This window comes from Phalacrocorax aristotelis, chromosome 1 (assembly GCF_949628215.1).
Source record: "Phalacrocorax aristotelis chromosome 1, bGulAri2.1, whole genome shotgun sequence".
Classification (NCBI taxonomy): domain Eukaryota; kingdom Metazoa; phylum Chordata; class Aves; order Suliformes; family Phalacrocoracidae; genus Phalacrocorax; species Phalacrocorax aristotelis.
In genome coordinates, this window is record NC_134276.1 from 181,627,323 (window position 1) to 181,649,272 (window position 21,950).

Below are 21,950 nucleotides of genomic sequence, written 5' to 3' on the forward strand. Positions count from 1 at the left end.
GAGTTTCAACAAGGCCAAGCACAAGGTCCTGCGCAGTGGCTGGGGCAATCCCTGGTATCAATACAGGCTGGGAGATGAAGAGATTGAGAGCAGCCCTATGGAGAAGGACTTAGGGGTACTAGTGGATGAAAAGCTGGACATGAACAGACAATATGCACTCACAGCCCAGAAAGGCAACCATATCCCGGGCTGCATCAAAAGCAGCATGGCCAGCAGATCAAGGGAGGTGATTCTACTCTGCTCTTGTGAGATCGCACCTGGAGTACTGTGTCCAGCTCTGGGGTCCTCAGTACAGGAAAGACATGAACCTGTTGGAGCAAGTCCAAAGGAGGGCCACAAAAATAATCAGAGGGCTGGAACACTTCTCTTGTGAGGAAAGGCTGAGAGACTTGGGGTTGTTCAGGCTGGAGAAGAGAATGCTGGAGGAAGACCTTATTGCAGCCTTTCAGTGCTTAAAGGGGGCTTATAAGAAAGATGGGGACAGACATTTTAGTAGGGCCTCTTGCAATAGGACAAGGGGTAATGGTTTTAAACCAAAAGAGAGTAGATTTAGGCTAGATATAAGGAAGAAATTTCTTACAATGAGGGTGGTGAAACACTGGAACAGGTTGCCCAGAGAGGTGGTAGGTGCCCCATCCCTGGAAACATTCAAAGTGAGATTGGACAAGGCTCTGAGCAACCTGATCTAGTTGAAGATGTCCCTGCTCACTGCAGGGGGGGTGGACTAGATGACATCTGAAGGTCCCTTCCAACCCAAACTATTATATGATTCTATGACTAGAAAAAAAACGAACGCAACTCCTGCCCTCAAGAAGGAAAAGGAGGAAGATCCAGCAACTACAGCTCAGCCAATTTCACCTTGATCCCAGGGAAGGCGAAGGAGCAAGTAACTACGGAAATAACTTCCAACCACATTAAGGACAAGAAGGTGATTTCAAGTAGTCAGTATGTATTTATCAAAGAAAAAAATTCAGGTTTGATCAACTTGATAGCCTGCTACAATGAGATGATTCGCTTGGTAGATGAGGGAAGAACAGTGGATGCTGTCTATCTTGACTTTATTAAGGCTTTCAGCGCTGCCCCCTACAATATCCTCACGGAAAAACTGACAGAAGTCTGGGCTAGATGAATGGAAACTTAAGTGGACCAAAAACTGGTTGAAATGTCAATCTCAAAGGCTTGTGATCAGTAGTATTAAGTCCAGCTGGAGGCCAATCATTAGTGGTGTGCCCCAGGGGCTGATACTGGGGCCAGTACTGCTTAACATCTTCATTAATGACCTGGATGATTGGTCAGAGTGCATCCTCATCAGGTCTACAGATGATACAAAACTGGGAAGAGCAGCTGATACACCATCTGGATGTGCTGCCTTTCAAAGGGACCTCAACAGGCTGGAGAAATGGACAGACAGGAACCTCACAGATTTTATCAAAGGGAAATGCAAAGACCCACACCTCCAAAGGAATAACCTCAGGTGCTGGTACACAGTACTGACTGGGAAGCAGCTTGGCAAAAAAATGTCTTGAGGGACACCAAGTTGAACATGAGTCCGCAATGTGCCCTTGTGGCAAAAAAGGCCAAGAGCCTCCTGGGAAGGCATTGCCAGCAGGTTAAGGGAGGTGATTTTTTGGTCTCTACTCAGCACTGGTGAGATCTCACCTGCAGTGCTGTGTCCAGTTCTGGGGTCCCCAGTACAATCCTGGAGCAAGTCCAGCAAAAGGCCACAACGATGATTAAAGCACTGGAGCATCTGACATACAGGGAGAAGCTGAGAGCGCTGGGCTTGTTCATCCTGGAGAAGAGAAGGCTCAAGGAGGATCTTAATGTGTAAAAATACACATTATTTTAAATAAAATTAGGGGACGGGAGAGGAAGAAAGAAGATGGAGCCTTACTCTTCCCAGTGATGCCCAGGGAAAGGACAGGAGGCAATGGGAACTAATTGATATTCAGGGGAAAAAAACACCAAACCTTTTTCAATTTCCACTCTCAAGTTACTAGTATCTCCCTTATGTGAGGTTACTGTACGGAACCTTGTGACAAACAAGAACCAGTCATCATCGAGTCAGGCAACAGGAAGAGCTATTTAGTAGCACACTCTATAAATGCAAACACAATGTCCCTGCCTCTCCTTCTTGGTAAAGGATCCCACATGCCAGTTGAGGTTGTTCCAAAGGGAGGGAGGACAATAGCCTCATTCTGCAAATTAATTACTTGTACGGGATGCAGCAAAGGGGATGCAAGATGTGTGTCAGGCAGGAGATTTAAACACATCTCAAGTATATTGTTACTGTGGAGTATCCTTTGCACCTCCACAAGTAAGATGAACCGTGTTCTGCTCTTAAAATGGAGCTTACTGTTCAACCAGAAAAACTTGAATGCTATATTTCTAGAACAGGCCAAAAAAAAAAAATTTTTGACCAATGAAGATCACATCAGTTATTTAACGCAAAGGCCTACGCCTTTCCTCTCCAAGAGCCTGACCAAAAGTCCACTGAAGTCAATAGTAGCTTTCTTCTAAATTTAGCGAGTTTTGATTAGGTCCTTTAAAGAGACATTATGGATGTTGCTCTGGAAAGCACCCTCTTGATATGAAAGAGCAGGAGGCTGTAAAATACCCAGAGAGATAGGTAATTAGGGAAATGGACTATCTTGAGCCATGTCTGAGAGCTCTTCTACCCAAACAAGGAGTAGAATCAATTGTTTCCCAGACAACAGCAGTCTTTTGTCAGTGTTGGATTTGGCATTTAAAGTGCAGAAGACAGGCATAGGACAGATGGCCAAAGCTTCACGACAACCATCTTTTTAAGATGTTCCTTTAAAAAACTCATTTAAGACATGAGATTAGTCTATTTGCTCATCACATATGAGAAGCCAGTAAACATTAGATAAGTGAGTGCAAGAGAACACCAGCTTCGAATTTGCTAGGTTTCCTCTTACCAGCGTCTGTTGGGAAGAGGAGACTATAGTTTGTATTTTTGCCAAAGGTCATTTCAGCGATGAATTAGGAAACCCTTGAAGCTACTACATATTATTCCCTAAAGGTCCCAGTTTTATAATTTATTGCACACTGGCAATTTGCTGAGGCTGCCAGAAAGTTATTGACTTCAAGACCTCAGCAACACAGAGCAATGCACACCCCAGAACAGGCCAGAAAAGATTTATTGTCATTCTTCATGTTTAAAGGAAATACTGCATTGTATTTAGATCATACAAACTAAATATAAAGACAAGTAAGGGAACAATACAATTACAATGCATGTACAGACCTAAAACCAAATTATGATAACAGTATAAACATTGCTATTAATTTTACATTCCAATAAAGATTCTTCCTGTATGAAAAATTAAAGTGAGCAAGAAACCCCCAAACCACAACACTGAATAAGTTGAAGAATATTTCCTTAAAACATCTTGACTCAGGTGCTCAGGGATGTGGAGAAGGGGAATCTTATTTTAAGAGCTTCCCAAGCAAAAATTATTAGGTTTTTTTTGTAAACTCACCACTTAACTTTGTAAACAGATGTGCCTCTTCCAAACTTCCTCCACCCCATCCATTGTTTTATTTAGGCATTCGATTTAATGCAAGTTTCTTCTACACAAAGCAAAAAAGAATGCAATTGGAACTCCTGTCCTAATTAAAGGTTTCTTTGTTCTATTATGAACCTTACTTGACTGCTCAATACTATTGCCCAGAAGAACAATACATATTTAAATCTCTAATCCCCACAAGGGAACAGAGACCATTTGGAGCTCTGCAGTAACTATAACAAACTGGCTTGGGGACAAAATACCATTAAAAAATATGTATTAATCTAAACTTTCTTCCTGGCTCTAACATCCCACACCCTGTACCCACTTATCTTTACATTTCTAACGTTTTGTACACTTACAGTCATGTGCCGCTGCCTCCTGTACCAGCTCATGAAGTCTGAACTGTGGAGAGGCAGTACAGACCATTAAGAGACAAACAGAATTACTCAGAATTAGGTATAACATCAGAACACACCACAGGATTTGCACTACCCATGAGACTTTTGCAAACAAGTGAGACCTCCACAAACAGCTGAATTTCTAAGAAATTCTAGCTCTGACAATCAGTGACAAGACACGTAGCCTTCTGAAGCAAGACACAGCCTTCTGAAAGGCTATAGATTTTGAACTTAAAGATAAAAGTGACCAATAACCTCGTCCCACTCAAAGGCAAAACTCAAATTTTCCTGCTCATATTTCGTAGGCAACCTGCAGACATAAGACTATAGCTAATTGAGCTATTTATCCCACAGAATGGTAAAGAAGCACAATACCAGCATCACCTGTAAATTCCATAGGTGGGAGCCACTAAACACAACAGTGTCAAGCCTCTGAACATCATCTTGTTGGTAATTTGCAGACGTCTGTTGAAACAGTGGTGTTCAGATCTGTTTGGGAGCATAATATAAACTAAGAGGCTCCCAAGGGAAATACCTTACCGCTCCTCGTTCATCTCTTGACCAAGCATATTACCTCCCAACACATTCCAAGTACAATCACGATACAGGCAAGTATGTGTTCAGTAACGGGACTGCGTCTGCAACCAGTCCCCAACCACATAATGTGGTACACACGTACCCCAATTATGTGACATGCATTTCAGGTCACAAGACAACAGTATATCTAGTCACAACAGAAGGAGGGGGTATAGGGTCATGAGGAAATAGGGCAGAAAGCAAGATCTTGGTGTGTGTCATCTGTCCCATCTCCTGTCATCGCCCCCCCTCAAAAAAAATAAATGATTGTAATAATAACTTGGCCCACAGGTTGTCCCAAAATCCAACCTGGAGCAGCTCTCTAGATGGAGGTGATTCTGATAAACTGAGTCTGATCTATGGTCCACAGTTGGCTCTGTTCAAGGCTATGTAGTATCATCATTATGGATTCAGGCACTTGCATTGAAAGTAGAAAAAAAATCACCACTTCTGGTTAGTGCTCTGTGTTCTAGACACACACTATGTTCAGCAACTCTATCCTGTCACCAAAGCACTTTTTCTATGATAATTTTTAGGGAAATAGCATGCCACATCTGTAAAACACTTCAGCAAACTTCTTTGAAATATGAACTCAAAGCTTTTTAATATTAACACAACTTTTGTTCATGAGGCAAAAAAATCATCCTTTTCGTTCAATCTTCTGTGGAACCTTCATTCCATCAATATTGCAATTTCACAGCTAAACATATTAATGGGGTCATAAATATTCAGGTTATGTAATAAAGACAGTGACAGCAGCTGATAAAATGCTGTTAACATTCATTTACAGCAGCTGGGACGGCCCTGCCAAATGTTGCTTTACATAACAGGTCGTGACGCTCTGACTGCATTAAGCTTTCTGATCACTTTTCCTTTATCTGCTATGATTTTGAACACAATACGAGACAGTGCAGAAAAATCAATGGATTTAGAAGCCCTTTCAAGCACACCAACATTTCAAAGGTTTAAAAGATTAAAATATCAAAGACAGTCTTGTGGTTAGTATGTTTGCGCTTTTGCATTTTATAGTGCAGACATGAAAGTAGCATTCACATAGTTTATCTGCATTATCTCCACAATTCAGTGCCTCCAATAAATTTTAAAAGTGAGTTTATTTTATTGTACCATACTTTAGTTAAGCTATATGCAAAAAAGGAAAACAACATTCAGTACATTGAAAACATCTCCACTACAGTTTTCACAAGGCATCTTGAGTACTACTGAAACGTTCTGTAATGTGTGCACAATCCTGTCCTCAACCTTACATTAATTTTATCTTGCGAGTTGCATCTGAATCAGATGACAGTTCTTGCTTTGCTTCAGTATATTCTGCATTACATTTCTTTTATTTCAGTACAGTCTCTACTACACTGAAGAAGTCGGGATTCCCAAAGCATGGATGAGATCCTACAAGCTCTCAGGCAAGCATGAGCCAGGCACGTGGACTGCAGGACTAGGTCAGAATGTTTTACTGTAAAAAACGATGACTCACAGTTTGATTCATTCATTTTGCATATTTCCATGCCAAAATTAAGACCAATCCTGCAGACATTTATGGAGATTAGTAGCCTTAGGAAGGTTAAGAGCTATGGTGAGATCAACAAATTGATGTGTGTGAAGTAAACAGGGCTGTGCGTAACGGGACACACAGAGCAGCTAATAAACTGCTTGTAAAAGCAATACCACTTCATTCATCCCTCCAGCCCTGCGTTTGTTAGCAACTATTCAGAGTGCTGAATACATTACAAAGCCTAATGCTTTAACAGACTGAAATTTTACAGCAGTGGGTCTCAAGCTTTTCCTGTAGCCAAGGCTCATTAGAGAGAATTGAGATGTCTATACACAACGGAGGAGTTTCAGCAGCACTTACCAGCTCAGTCTCCACCCCATCCATGTGGGGCACTGCTGCAGCAAGGCCCACCTCTGGACTTGGGAAACTGCAAGCTAAAGTAAAGGAGACCTGACTAATAACCAGATGTTGGTAAAAATCTAGGCCATTACAGGAAAAAGAAAATCCAAAAAGGGAAACTCCAGTTTCATCAATACTCATTCAGTGTTGTGAAGTCTGCATCAAATTACAAGGAGCTTGGTACTTGGTTTTTGATTTGAGTAAGGCTACCTTCAGTCACTTCTGGAGACTCTTGTCAGTGCATTCAGTCACCTGAAATTAAGATCTCCCACTTTAAATGCAGTGCTCCTGCCAGGTTAGTGCAGAGTCTTGTTCCAGACCTGGAAGAGAGACTATGAGTGTTTTTTTTCCACTAAGTCAGGTGTATTTGCACAAGAAGTACAGAGAGAGTTATGTCTTCCCAAAATCACAGACTCTCAAGATGAGATTGAAAGGGGTAAATACAAGGTTATAAACACACTGTAATAGGAATAGTGACCCATATGATCCTAATAACAGATCTGAATCCCCATTGCACTATCCAATGTGCAAGCTGTAACTTAGAAATCTCTCTTTCAGAGCATCTTGCAAATAGACCTACAAGCAAAGCGGAGGTTCCTTGACTAGAGGCAGTTATCACAGCTAATCACATGATCTCAAATACCACTGATATCTTATAAACTCAGGAAAAAGGAATCACAGAGATGTTATTAAAAAAAAGGTGTTTGGAATTAAATTTACTTTAAAATATCCTAACACAAGCAATACTGCAGAAGAAAAAAGCCACATAATATAAACAGCATGTGCTCTTCAAGTCAGATGTCACAACTCAGAAAACAATAGATTACATATAAATACTTAAAGTTAGGGAACTGAAGTTTCTATTAAGTCTTCACATATATTCCAACTCCTTATTTACAGTATCTTTAATAAGCTTATAAGCATCCTCTTACCCAGTAGGAACTGCTACAGATTCAGGATGCATTAGCTGTTAATTTAATACACCATTCAATTACAATTTAAAAAAAAAACAATCATATTAATAGCTAGATAAATTAATGGGTAACTGAGTGGAGTGCAGGACCGAAATAAGAACAAATTGTTCTTTCCAACACAAAATATGCCAGTGCACAAATTCAGAAACATACCTGAAGCGTCTTCTTAAATCCCTTTTTTAAATTAAGTTGAAAAGAATTTGGACATTTACATGATTTCCATCCTCTTGCCTGATTCTGTGCTACGGTACTTTGCATACAGCTGTTCAAACAACCTGACTTCACCACATGCAGCTGAAGTAATACAAGTAAAGAAGAGGCATGTTAATACACCCAAGTAAAGACTAATATATATGAGTATCTTGGCTGTTTGAGGTACTGTCTGCTGCTCTCCAGAAGAGTTATGCAAAGGAAATCACCTGGTCAACTGCCATGACTGATAGAGTTCTTCAGGTTTCCTCCTACTTTCAGCTCTATTAATGCACTGTAATCATTCACCTCTATTCACTAAACCCCAAAACACTCACTGTTACTTGACTAACAACTGCTGCCTTGCCTCAGTAATACTGGCAGACCCACTCCCCTTCTTTCATCCTTTCATCAGTTGAGATAATTTCCCCCCCTCAAAAAACAAAAACACCAAACAACAAAAAAACAAACCAACACACAAAACACAAAACACTGCTCTTCACAGATACGAAGTAAGTCAGGAATATTTGCTGAGTAAGTTCCTGGTGGTTGTAATGAAAGCTGTTTGTGAATTTGCAACTCAGGCAACTGGGGAGCAGAATTGCCATGGGACAGAGGACTGAATACGCTGTGTGAATGGAGTGCTGCGGGAAGCCTCATCAGAGCAAAGGTTCAGGCAAACAAACACTTATTCGTGAACTTTTCAAATAACTCTGAACAAACATTTTTTCATAGATTTTCTGCAAAACTACAGGCAACCTGCCAAAACCCGCCTTAAACGCTGGCAGGATGTTAAAATTAAAAATCAATACAAAGGAAAAGGTTGGGGTTTTTCTATATACAGTTATGACCACATGCAATGAATACATAAGGTATCCTCTGAATACTTCCCCCTCCAGATTAGTAAAGTAAGTATTCTTAATTTAGAATGGTCACACAAAGGTGTCAATCCTACAGTCCTCCCCCTTTTCTACTTCTTTAAAAAAAGAAGTAAAGCAGGAACACACACTTGCTAGAATACATAGTGAGATCCGTATCTCTCAGGTGACTGCTCTAACTACCAGGAAATGGATTAATAATGAATATTTAATTATTTACAGAGTGATTGAGTCTGGGGAAAAAGCAGAAGAGCTTCAACAAACAAGAAAACAGGGAGGTTTGTCCCAGAATACTGTGCTCCCTAGTTCTCAGATAAATCATCTGTAAGGTGAAAGAGCTGGATTCAAGACTCAGTTTTGAATAATATAAAGATAGCAAGGTGTGAAACCAGACTCCCCATGCAAACACTCTGATCACTAGGAAGGATGCACTGATCAGATTCCTAACACTGCAATACGACGTGGCTCAGCAAAAGAAACTAACATTTTTAGGTCTTCTCTGGTGGCAGCTCAGATGACATCAGCATGGATGGAGCCAGCACTTATCTCCTGCCTCTGCCAGCTGGAGGCAAGGCAGTTTCTGGTCTAGAAATAAGGGAACTAAGTTAGTGAGATGCTAACTCCTGCAAACAGTCTGAAGAATAAACATGTAGGCCAGCATATGCAGTCACATAAACATACCCACAGACACCTTTGAAGTGAGACAGCAGCCAAAGGGGAACTAAACATGACATCTGAAAGGCAAACACAGGAGTTAGAGTTCTATTATGGATTTAATCCCACGGGATATTTTTCACCATAAGCCTCTTTGCGTCCATATGGAAGTGTGTGAAAACTGCTGTTGTTGCCTGAAAGTCTGCTCTCTCAGGCCTGAGCAGAGACCTCCCTCGTTATGCAGAGGCCATCCTGTAACCACCACGGAATGACACAGAGCTATACTGAACTGGCTGGCAGGCCACCAGCAAGGCATGCACTTGGCATCTCCTTGAATAGTCCCCTCTGCCAACCCATCCCCTCTCACCAGTAAGCCACTACTTTGCTAGTCAGGGTGGTGCATATTGGAGAAACTACACTTTGGCTCGTATTTTCACTGATTTTGTCCTTTTGATATGAAAAGGAGGGTTTTCTTGCTCAGCATTACCCAACCAGTCATCAGGGAGTGTCCAGAAAGGTTTCCCAGAGATGTTCTGAAAGGCAAGCAAAATCTGCCAGGCAAATTTTATGCACATTCACTACTTGGTCTTTGGTGGTCAGTTGTCTTTTTCACCAGCCTTTCAGTACTGCATGCCTCATTGAAGCCTAGTGTAACATACATATACTTCACCAGATTTTTTTTTTAGACATAAAAGCAGTCTCATAAGGAAAAGGTCCTCCAGTTTTCTGTATGTAGGTACAGTCAGCCTGGAGAAGAAAAGACTGAGGGGGGATCTCATCAATACTTCTAAATATCTGAAGGGTGGGAGTCAAGAGGATGGGACTGGACTCTTTTCAGTGGTGCCCAATGACAGGACAAGGGGCAACGGGCACAAGTTGGAACACAGGAAGTTCCACCTAAGCATGAGAAAAAATGTCTTTCCTGTGAGGGTGACAGAGCAGTGGCACAGGCTGCCCAGGGAGGTTGCGGAGTCTCCTTCCCTGGAGACATTCAAAACCCGCCTGGACGTGTTCCTGTGCCCCCTGCTCAGTGAAAGCTACTCATAATTCAGTATTCACTTCCCCTTGTTCTGCTGTGTTAGCAGATAGAAGCAGTGCTGGAACCCTGCTTAAACACAGACTATTTTTCTTGTCCACAGTTTTGCCATTAACATTTCTATTTACTTAAAGTACCAGAGACATCTCCATGAGATGAGATATTGTGCCTCCCTAAGGTGTCTTTATTTAGAATGGTTATCACGATAATGCATTAAAACTTTGGCAGAAACCACCTGAAGCAGGAAGAAGTCTCAAAGGAAGGTTGGAGGAAAAACAATAAAACCCCCAATTCTCACACCCCATAACCTCTCAGGCCCAACAGAAACCTGAGAAAGTAACATTTTATTCCATATTCCCAATTTATGGGTCCTGGCTTAAACAAGTTTGTTGATAGAGAGCTGTCTGTCTAGACTCCAGTGAAGGTCAATAGCTTCAGTCAGCTACAAGAAAAAGGATGGTTCGAGATACTCCTGGCTTCTGATTCTCAATAAGGCCATACAATCAAGTTTGTGAGGGATAGCGTATTCCACTACCCCACAGGAAAAGTTAAAGACAGCAGTGGGAGCACTGCTTAAGCAGCACAGGATTTGGCCCGCAGCTACAACATCATGGCATCAGAAGTGGCTGCCAATTAAAAGATTACCATACAGTTGAGGATAATCCGATGAGCTCAGCTGCAGATGCACACAGACTGCGCGTAGCAGGCTTCCGGGGAAGAAGCAATGGCGGGCGCGCACGACAGCACTCACTGCCACAGGGCTCCTCTGCAGCACCCCAGGAGGAGAGGCACCACTTTTAAGTGGGGACCTGCTATCTGCACTGGGCTCCCTCATCTCTTCTGCACAGGGGACCTTCTCCCACTCTGCACTTGATTGTGACTACAATGCAAGGGTGAGGAGATTAACACTTTTGTTCTATTTTCTGCCATGACATTAAGAATCTCACTAATTTTATGCACTGTCACTTGGAAATTAGGAAGGCACAGATACATGAAGGCAGCCTCAAAAAAGGGACATAGTGCACACAACCCTATTACATTGGGTCTTAATCTCAAGTAGTCTGTTGGGCAGCAAAGACAGCATAGTCTTAAACCTAAATCAAGTTCTTAATTTAAATCAAGGTCTTAAACATACTCGTTATCCATTTGCAAGACAAAACAAACAAGCTAGCTTTCTATTACACACCTGGTTCTTTATGGAGCTGACATTATTTGTGCCAAGAATGCAGAGACACCAATCTGCCACATGCACAAGGCACCTATAACAAGAGTTTATATACTTTCATTTCTACTAATCATCAAATTAGTGTTTTGCAAGAGGAAGAGCATGCTGTGCTGTCTAAACACTTACAACAACCTTGGTGTGTTAAGTATCCTATAATAAGGGTGAGAACTTTTTTCTTTTTAGCCTACCTTGTGAATGTCTGCATAAATACTGTCAAAGGAATAAGAGTAACTTTATGCCTTTCATCTTAGTTGCAGCGTGTTTTGGTACAGAGCCTTGTATTGCACTGTACCTAGCAAGCAAGGAGAGCAATGACTAGAGGCACTAGACAGCTGTCTGACACAGTGCTCTGAACTACCAGCAATATAAAACTTTAAGGAAAGGGACTGTGTGGATCATCAAGTCCAGCCTGCTGTTATCACATGAAATCCTTTCTTATAATCTTCCCTAAAAGATTATTTACTGGACAGTTGGCATCTTCAAAAAAACAAAGTTAATGACAAAAGGCTGAAGTTGGGGATTTTTTAAGCAGAAAAGGCAAAATAATAGATCTTCTTGTCCTGTAATATTAAAAAAAAAAAGTGGCTTGTAATCCTTTCAATTTCTCTATTACTTTCTAAAACAGTAACTTCATTGTTGAGTTAGAAAGTTTGGGTTCAGATGCCTGCTCATCTTGGTACTGAATGAACACTTATTTTATCTTGCCTCTGACCTAATGCTTAGATTGTTTATCCTCTCTTATCTTAAAAAAAGAGTCAGAGAGAAAAAGCTGAGAACACCAAGGCTTGAAAGAAGACAGGCTGTTGATCCTTTCTTCTCTTAAAAAAGAGTCAGAGGGGAAAAGCAGAGACCAGCAGGGCTTGAAAGACGACAGGTTGTTGAAAGAACAGAGCCATGCAAGAACTATCACTGAATCTTATTAGACTTCTGCTGTACTGTGTAAACATGAACAGATTCCTCTGATTTTCAGGAAGCAGATACTCTGGAACTGGCTAGAACAATAGAGACTGTTTTCTTTTACCATATGAAATAACGTACACTGGAAAGTGAAAGGGGATCAGCACATCTCCTTATTTAGTTTAACACACAGACAGAGCAAAGCCAAAAAAGCCTGCATCACTCCACTTCTGGCACCTTGGAAGAAACAAGTCAAAGCAGCATCTTGAAGACTCCTGACACAAGACAGCACCAACAAACTGCTAGCAGATCCTACACTGGGAGTAATTCAGATGAGTAAGCACTGAGTCAGTTAAGGAGTCTGGACAGTCCATTTACATGAATCTGCATTAGTCAGTTACGTTTCCCACACAGCTAATTATGTAAAGGGTTACAATCATTACTTCCTGGAAGTCACCATCCGGTAAGCCAGCTGCATTTGCTTTTTATTCCCAATATAGTTAAAAAGAAATACTAGATGTGTTCTAATTATATTTTTGTACCCCCTATTTCACAATAAAAACACAATTTTATGTCTAGTGTATTTTGAGAATGTTTTGGTTAATATGCTAATATAGCTTTCTTGCCTGCTTGTCAGCACTTCTACATCTCTAATGGGAAGTCTCAGGGGGTTGCAACTGAAACTCAAACAGGTTTTATCAGTCAATAATAGATAACATAACAAAGTTAACAGGGATATTCTAACTGATTAATTCATGATCACACTTCTAAGCAAGTTCTACTGAAACTTTTTCTAGAAAAATGATAGACAAATAAAAGCTTTTTTCCCTTCTCACCAATACGTAATTAAAAGCAACCCCCCAGATGCTACAATGAAGGTAAATGCAGCTCAAGTACCCACACACCTTCAGAGAGGCTTCATTAAAACCAGATCAACTGCACTGGACAGAGTTTTAAGTTAATGACACAGGTCATACTTAACTCATTTCACAGATATTATTATTATTACAGAGTCAAATCATAAAGAATACATTTTCTCCACAGCATTTTCTGAGAGCATTTAGTGGTTTTGCTGGTGTTTGTTTCCTAAAGACCTTGATGACATAGGAGGCTGGGCCTTTTCCTTGCCCAAACATTTCAAGTGAAGGACTATGAAGAGCACCTTCTCTTCCTACCTGTAACACCTACCTCATTAGCACGCACCTAGAGCTGGGATGATTTTATTGTGCCAACCATGAACTAAACCAAGCATTTTCTCCTTCTGGAGAAGACAAACTGTTCATATAATGTTTGTACTCACTGACTAGCAGAGAGCAATAAGAAGTCATGGCTATACCCATATATGAGCCAGTTCTTGGAACGAGAACATTAGATTTGCTTGGAGCTATTTCCAAAACATTCTTCATTTTCCATAGAGATTGCATCTCAATCTCAGGATTTATCGAACAGTCACCTCCAGGTAAAATCCAGGTTTCCAGTGGGTTGTATGATGCAAGATTGAATACTGCATCTTGAAATTCATACAGGTATATGCCTGAGAAATAGTGACATGAACAGAGGAAAGGGAAGGGGCTATTGAAGAGATTTTCCTTGTTCAGTTACTAAGCTGTAGCTAACAGAAAATGGCTTGAGAACACCAGTGTTTTGCCTGCACAAGATAGATTAGTGGGCAGAGCATAGGTAAAATGTAACATCATCTTTAGCCTACCAGGTGGCAATAAACAACTTGTGACACACTTCTGTCTACCAGAAGATAACTTCCACAAGCTGCAGAAAACAGTAGATTCCTGAAGAAGTGGTGCCTCAGGATTACCGCTCCCATTACAACAGATCAAAGTGAATTGTTTGTCTTGGAGCACTCCCACAGGACCTAGCCACCACACAAACTGCCAGAACAGCCTGCAGTTGTTTAAGTCTTGGAAACAAAGGAAAACGAACAGTGATAACCAACTCCTTTGGTTTTGCTGCCAGATATAGCCTTGGTAATGTAAAACATATGCAGCAAGCGGTCTTCCTGTGCAGACAGCTCTGCCTCTTACCCAGGAGATGGTCCACTGCTCTCAGCAATGGCCGTCTCTGCTTCATCCCAAGTATCTGCTACTGCACAGCCCACCAGCCTTATCCCTCTTAGTGGTACACAAGCAGCAATGCCAGCCATTGCACCTTCAACCACTGCCTCCAGTTTTCAGCCACTGCTCTTACTCAGCATGCATGCATACATACACACACACCCCCAAAATCTCTTGAACCTCAGGGTATTTGGCACGGTGCCTGAGACACAAGAAGCGGGGAAGGAAAAGACATGAAGTTACTTCAGGCAGAAAAGGCTATTCGTGACTTGCAGCTCCCAGACTGACCAGCGCAGAGCAAGGTCAGCCAGCCTTGCCTTGGAGGTGGCCAGCGCTTTATCGGATCAGCCGAGATAGCTCAGAGCAGAGAGCACCACGGGGGTCCCTGGAAGGTCGGGTCGGTAGCTGGGCAAGGTGGGAGAAGCCAGTCACAGAGGAAACACTGCCATGAGACTAACACCGACAGGAAGCAGAGGAAGCAGCATGCAGGGTGCAAGGAGTCCTGGTACACATTTAGACTAATCACTCACACACAAAAACAAACCCCCCACACTCCAAAGCCTATTTTGCTCTGTGAAAGCTGAGCAGTAAGAGTAGATTAGACTCTAATAGGGATTAATACAAGTTAAGGTAGCACTAATTTCCACTAGGGAGACCAGAAAGGTTAGACGTGAGATAGTGTGACAGCTAGATATAGCAAGGGCTTGGAAAAAAAAGTAAAGAGGAGAACAAGCACTACCAGAGCTTCCATTGACACCTACCTGGCTCCATTTGTGCTCTCCCCATGTCCAGCCCTGTCCAAAACAGAGATTAGACATGCTGCACTGTCAAGTCATGGTCAGTGATTTCTAATAGGCTGTGTAATGGTCAGCAGGGAATTTCTTACCCAGTCTCAACAGCACTGACCCACTTTTTTCCAGTGCTACCACCCATCACCTGTGACTGACAAGGAGACCAGTCTTCACAAAAAGCAAAACCTAACCCAAACAAAGTTTGAGGCAGAAGATAAGATGAAATTCGGATCCCATTCTGTCTTACCGCAGCTATTTCAAAGCTATAAGTTTAATTTTATTAGCAGCTAGGACTTCAGTTCGTAAAAAAGTGACCAATAAAAGATAATGGCAGGAAATTAAATGAACCTTAGCATGATTTAGAGCATTGCTCTGCAACAGCGAAACTGCATAGAAAGTATGCTTGGAAAGGAAAAAAAGCCCCAAAGAAGTGACCATTAAAGGATCTAAGTGCTTCAGAGCCAGAGGAGAGTTAAAGCTTTCTTAGAGACCAACAAAAAACCACAGGTATATACAAAACGTACACATTAAGTATGCATTATGATTGCCATATTGCCAGAAAGAAACACTGGTCAGACAATCCATTCATTGCTCGCCCCTTCAGGTGTGCTACAGCAATTAGGACTTTATTCACCCTTAAATCCAAGTAAAATAACATAGTTTCACTGCAGTGCTGGGAGACACCAGCTGCAGTGTGTGGTCAAACCAGGAAAAAAGTCTACTTTTTTTACTGTTGGCCATATTTTCAAAAAGGTACCAAGAAAAGGCATTTTTTTTTTCTTTAATTATACAGAAAGACTAAGAGGCCAAAATCTCTTAAGTTCTCAATCACAACCTTTAGGAAAGAGGCTTTTTGTAGGGCTCCCCCGCCCATCCCCCAAATAATTTGGTGCACAGTACTGAACTAAAACAAGTTCCTTAGTTTTCATTCCAAGCAAGCTGTGAGAAGAGTAAGAATACTAAATACATGGGTAAAAAAAAAAAAAAAAGAGAAGAAAAAGATTGTTCAGTTTATGACTGAAATGTCTAAATCTGCAGGTACCCCTTCCAGCTACATATCCAACTACAAACTCATTAACATTTACCTGGACGGTTGACGTTTCTACTCTGAAGGGAATGATCAGAGAGCAGGAAGAAAGCAGTGGGGGAAAACAGTAAGGAACTATCCTTCATTAGCCTGTCTCTCAAACAACATGTACATCCAATTGAAAAGCAGCACAGAGAACAATATCCTTTCTGTACAAGACAAACTCATTGTGGTCAAGTTCTTTGATCAAAAAAATTTCTACTGAACCACACTTGATAAACTTGAACTTCGGAAACTGGCATCTACTCACTGAATTTTTCCAAGTAGAACCTAAGAATTCTGGTATCATCCAAGGCACCAGATTTTTCACTAGGAAGACTTTTTTCAAAAGAGTTATAAGTTTACTAAAATATCCACTCAATTTTTATTTCAGAACTCAGCCTCTCCTCAGAGCGGCTTCTGTTGCTGCTGTTTTAATTTTAGATTGTTTTAATCTGAAGTAAATTGAAATTCAGTTTCACAAATTAGAATTTTTATTGTCCATAAAAATTAATCAGGCAATGTAATACAGAGTGCTAACAATCCATTTCTGGTGGAAAATAGGAGTATTTTGTTCTGAAGAAGACCATGCAAATATTGATCTTAGGGAAGTGTCTCCCTTCACAGAGCTGCTTTTGGGCTTATATTTCCACTCAAGTCACTTCCAACTGGAAAATGAAGGTGGAAAAAGGAAGCATCTAAGTAGTTCTTCCCTCAGCCCTTTTCAGCTGGAGATGCAGTTGCGTAGGAAGGTCAAGAGACTCTTAAACTCCAAAGATCTTCAACAGTTCACACCATACAGAGGATCTCACTGAACAGACGTGCCCGGATAAACAATGAGCACAATGCTTACCTATTCAAAGCATATTTCTCCTGTGCAAGGAAGGCCAGTTACAAGTCTTAAGAAGGTAAACATGCCAGTTTAACACCTGAATGACCTGAAAGCTACTGAGCACCATCCCCAAAGCTCTGCTACTACTACATATATCTTCTCCAGAGGGATGAATTTCTGAAGTGAGCCAGGTATTCAAGATCTTACTAGCTCACCTTTCACCATACCTGAGATACCACACAGACATCAGAGGATGCACTAATATTTCTTTGCTGCTGTGGATTGCTCAGTAGCTTTATCAACAGAAACTACTTTCCATTATCAGCAGCACCAAGGAGCAGACAGTCATCCAAATACAAAAGGCAGAATAATAATAGGCTACTATAGTCAAGTGAGCTTTGAGCTAAGGAATGCTGCTTATAAATCTAAGTAGAGTCGTGTATCAAAAAGTTAATCCTCAACTCCTAACCATAACACCAGTCTGTTGCTCATTTAAACAGGATTCCCTCCACTTTCCAGTTTTAGTCATATCCCCCACCCCAGTTGCAACGTTGGTAGGAAACCTTCTTCTAACAACTTCAAAGGGCATGTAAAATCACACGTTCTTCAGAAAAAAAACACGTACAATTGATAGTCTGGATGATCAGGGATATTTTAAGAACCAATTTTACTCAGTAATCCAATACAGCCTACAGAAAGTCTACAAGGCACATTGCTCAAGCCATTTTAACAATAATGTAAATTGTTCCTCGGAACTGTCAAAATGTTCTTGAATAAACAAGCTCTTGATGCCTTTCCTAAAGCTTTTGAGTTAGAAAGAGAAACACTGCTGAGAAGTAGGTGCTTCAGCAAAATTATCAAGTAACAAGGTCATACTGGAACTGAAGTGTATCAAAATAGCTCACTTCCAATGACTAAGAAATACAGAACAAAGTAATACTTCTGACACGCCTTATGTCTACAAATTAAGGTACCTGTGTCATCATAGTATCCTTACATCCCCCAAACCAATGGGTATAGGTATTCTTCTAGACAGATCTAACTTTGGTATTACGGCTTCATTAAGAAATATCCTTCTGCCTTCTATATGATGTGCAGGGAAGTGAACACAATTCCCTTACTGCTACAATTGCGATAGTTCTTGACAGAAGTTAGCCTGAAGAACAGGGATGTTGCCAAAAAAACCCGAAAAAGTGCAACAACATGTTCTGCCCAACAAATAGAAGTACCTTGTCCACTTCAGCTTGACAAACAGGTAACATTTGCAGGCTTTCTACTGTTCCTGTATGACTTCCACAGCCAACCTACTGATACTGCTAAAAGTCCAAGGAGAAGATGTCAGTTTACACCACCCAGGAACCAGGCAGAACAATTAACATCTGTTGCTGCTTCCTATTTGAGGAGTTAAGAGCAGAAAAGCTATGTGAAGAATGGCACTGTTAAATCCTCATTTCCAAATATGGCACCATATACATACCCTACAGGCCATGTACATTAGAGGCCCCCCTTTCTTCAATATCAATATTCAGACATCTTTTGACAGGATTTACAAATGCAGACATCGGTGGTATGGTTTCTGAATTGCTAACACTGGTGTTCAGCACGTTGGGCTCAATGCAGCCTCATAACAAGGTAAGGGATATATGTGGTCTTACATTCCTTTGCAAGCGCCTATCCAGAGGACCTTGAACAGCTGGTTTGCTGCCAAATTGTCCACATCCTTCAGGCAACTAAACATGTCAGCAGTGAGAAATCAGCTAGCCATTGCAAACAACAGAAATCATAAGCAGCAAAAGCGTTTTGGCCACACCCTTTCTCCTACCCTAATGCATGAAATTCCAGGTAGTATATATAGAGCCTGCATTTCCAGCAGTTATATTCACTTAAAGTTACCTTGCTGGCTAATTAGGACTGATTCCTTAGCCCTTGACCCCCCCAATATCAAATAGATCACACAATGGTACTATTACTTTGTTATAGTATCACTGAGCTAGCATCAGGCACAATTATTCTTAGTACAGCCAGTTTTGCCACCTGAAATACAGTTGTAGTGAAGCTGGTTGAAGAAAAAGAAGCTCTGGCTACTATTTCTAGCCTAGTATACTTCTTCAAACAGCTGCTAATCAACAATTCAAGCGAGGCAGCCGGGACCAGACACACCACAGACGACCACAAGGAGCAAAAGCAAGTAAAAATTCCTACTAAGCTATGTTTACAAATGCTACCTCCCTCTGCAATTATGATGGGGGACCATGACACCAAGGAGCCAGGTTATCAGAGATGCTCACTACCTTAATCTTTATTGTTTATGAAATGATCCGACATATGTTGCTGAAGGGCACAGTATTTTTTCTTCATTATTCAAAAGAAAAGAACAGCTTATATAGCAACTGGCTGTAGTTAATAAAGGCTGAGCCCGTAACAATCGTGTTAAGAGGAGGCAAAGAACAGCCTGCACACTCTGCAAAGATCTTGAACATTTTTTCTGCTCAGTGATCAAGACAAATCACCATCTTCACAGAGAGGCAGAAGCACAGATCCCCCAAAGGCTCAATGGCAGTGAATCCACCAGCTACGCGAGAGCTGTCTCAGCCCTGCCCATGTCAAACAGACACTTGAAGCATGGCCTATCTGCCAGCTCAGAGAAGACCCCTCACTGCCCCTCGACGTGGCAGTTCTGTTATTTTAAGCCTAAATCCCTTCCTGGACCCAAAAAAGACTTTTACTGCTGAGAGGTATTTTTCACAAAAAGTTAAGCTTAGGAATCAAAAAACTCAACAACTACCTCTTTTCCTTTTAAGAGGAAAAAGGACCACAAAACCTCAAGAATTGTCCTGAAAAATTGATCTTGCAGGATCAAGTAAGAGGAAAAAATACCGTGCAATTACAGAAAGTCAACAAATCTTTGAACAGCCATGCAGTGGTTCCTCCCACCCCATTTCCGACACCTCAGTTTGAACGTCCCCAACCCTTGTCCGTGTGGGGCAGGGGGAGTCCCAAAAGCCCACGGACCGGCGTGGAGCCACACTCCGTCTCCGCACAGAGACCGGAGGCAGCATCAGGGAGGGTCCACCCCAGGTACATAAGGAGCACGCCCAAATCATTTTAATAAACACAATTCAGGTGTTACATAGCTTTTTTAAGGTTGCGTTTCAGGTTCACATCCACCCTTGAAGCATGGATTTATTCCAGTTTGTGTATTATGCAATATATTCCCCAACAGCACCCAGAAGAAAAGGATGGGCACCAAGAGACCCACACCCCACTGCTCACGCCGCTACTTTCCCATCCCCTGTTCCACCCAACACACTGGCTGAGGGGAAAACGCTACGCGAGGAAACTCGAGGGTGGCTCAAGCCAGGGTCTGCCGGCGCTGTCCTTGGCACAATAGTTGGATGCGATACAGCCGGGCGATGCGAGGCCGAAATACTTCCTGGGATGGCTGAAAGGGCTCATTCAATAGTCAGGAATAATTCTTTATTAGCCGTCTTCCCCAGCCCGACACAGAAACTACAGCCCTGAGGGGAGGGTGGGGGACACCAGCCATGTGCCATAAGAAAGGGGCATGGCTTACTATTGTCTCTCGCTTCAGTTTAACTACCAAGCCTTTTTTTTGTTGGTTGGGGTTTTGGGGGGGGTTTATTCCCCCCCCCCCCAGCGTTACCGAGATCGGCGGAGGAGAGGAAGGTGCTCGGTCGGGCAGCGGCAACCGCCGCAGCTGCCGCCCGGCCGCCGCCCCCTCACACAAACCGGCGCCGCTCGGGGGAGCCGCGCCCGCCGCCCCGCTCCCCTCCGCCGCCGCCCCGAAGTTCAGGCAACACGGACCGACCGCCCGGACAACGGCGGCGGGGCTGGCCTCGGCCCGCAGTCCCCGGGGAAGGGTCCCGGAGGGCGGCCGGCCCGCCGCAGGGGCTCCCGCCGCCGCCACCCCCGGGTCCGGGGAGGCGCCCCCCGCTTACCTTTCACTTGACTTTCATACTCCGCTATAATCTCTTTGTCCTTTTTGAATCTGCTCGGCGTTGACATTATCCACTTGCTTCTTCCGCTTCTCCCCCCTTCTTCTCCTTCTTTTAAATTATTATTATCGATTAGTATTATTTTTGGGGGGGGGCTCCCAAGTTGTATCAGATGGCCGCAAGCCGGAGCGAGCACGGCGGCGGGCGGCTGGCCCCGCGGGAGCGCCGCCGGCACCGGAGGCGGCGAGGCGGGGAGGCGGCGATCAGACTAACCCCGGCGCGGGCACCATCGCCTCCAGGCACCGCCGCCGACAGCAACGCGGTCGGCGGCCCGGGGCCGCCGCAGGGCAGGGCGGGGCGGGGCGGGGCGGCGGAGGAGCTGCTGCTGGCCGCGGGGCACCCGCTTCCACTAGGCGAGGGCGGGGGCCCGGCGGCTGCGCCCCACCATTGTTATCTCTCCTCACGCACCCGGGAGAGGGGAAGGCAAGGAAGGGAAGGAGGGAGAGGGCGTGGGCGGGAGGCAGCGGGCGGGCGGGCGGGCGACCGCGCTCGGTCCGTACGCCAGAAGCACTGGTTACTCCTGTCGCCTGGGTGGGGACTCGGGGCCGGCACCCCGCCGTCACTAACCCCGGGCGGGCGGCAGCGCGGAGGCGCACGTCCCAGCCCCGAGCAGCGGCCGGCGCGGGGCGGCACCCCCGCCGCGCCCTGGAGAGGTGTCTCCGGGAATAAACTTCTCCCCGCCCTCCCGCCGTTCTCTCCTCCCTTCCTGCCTCTCCGCCCGCCTCCGCTCCTCGCTCGCCTCCTCCCCGGTGCTGCCCGCTCCGCCTCTCCCGCTGCCGGCGGCCGGGGTGGGACTGCGGCCGCCGCCCACCACCGCCGGGCCGGGCCCGCAGGCCCTGCCGCCCGGCTGCCCCGCGGCGGGAGGCCTAGCAGGCCTGGCGGGCCCGGGCGGGAGCGGGAGGGAAGG

The 21,950-nt window shown here is 43.6% G+C and overlaps 1 protein-coding gene across 2 annotated transcripts in view; it reads right to left on the minus strand.

The window, feature by feature from the left end:
* The window catches only part of SRGAP1 (SLIT-ROBO Rho GTPase activating protein 1), a 152,589-nt gene extending 130,901 nt beyond the window's left edge, over positions 1 to 21,688 (minus strand). For both annotated transcript variants that reach the window (XM_075080924.1, XM_075080922.1), the window contains exon 1: positions 20,987 to 21,688. In XM_075080924.1, the coding sequence (XP_074937025.1) occupies positions 20,987 to 21,053 (67 nt within the window). In that variant the 5' untranslated portion in view covers positions 21,054 to 21,688. The remainder of the gene's footprint in view (positions 1 to 20,986) is intronic.
* Between the last annotated feature and the right edge of the window lie 262 nt (positions 21,689 to 21,950).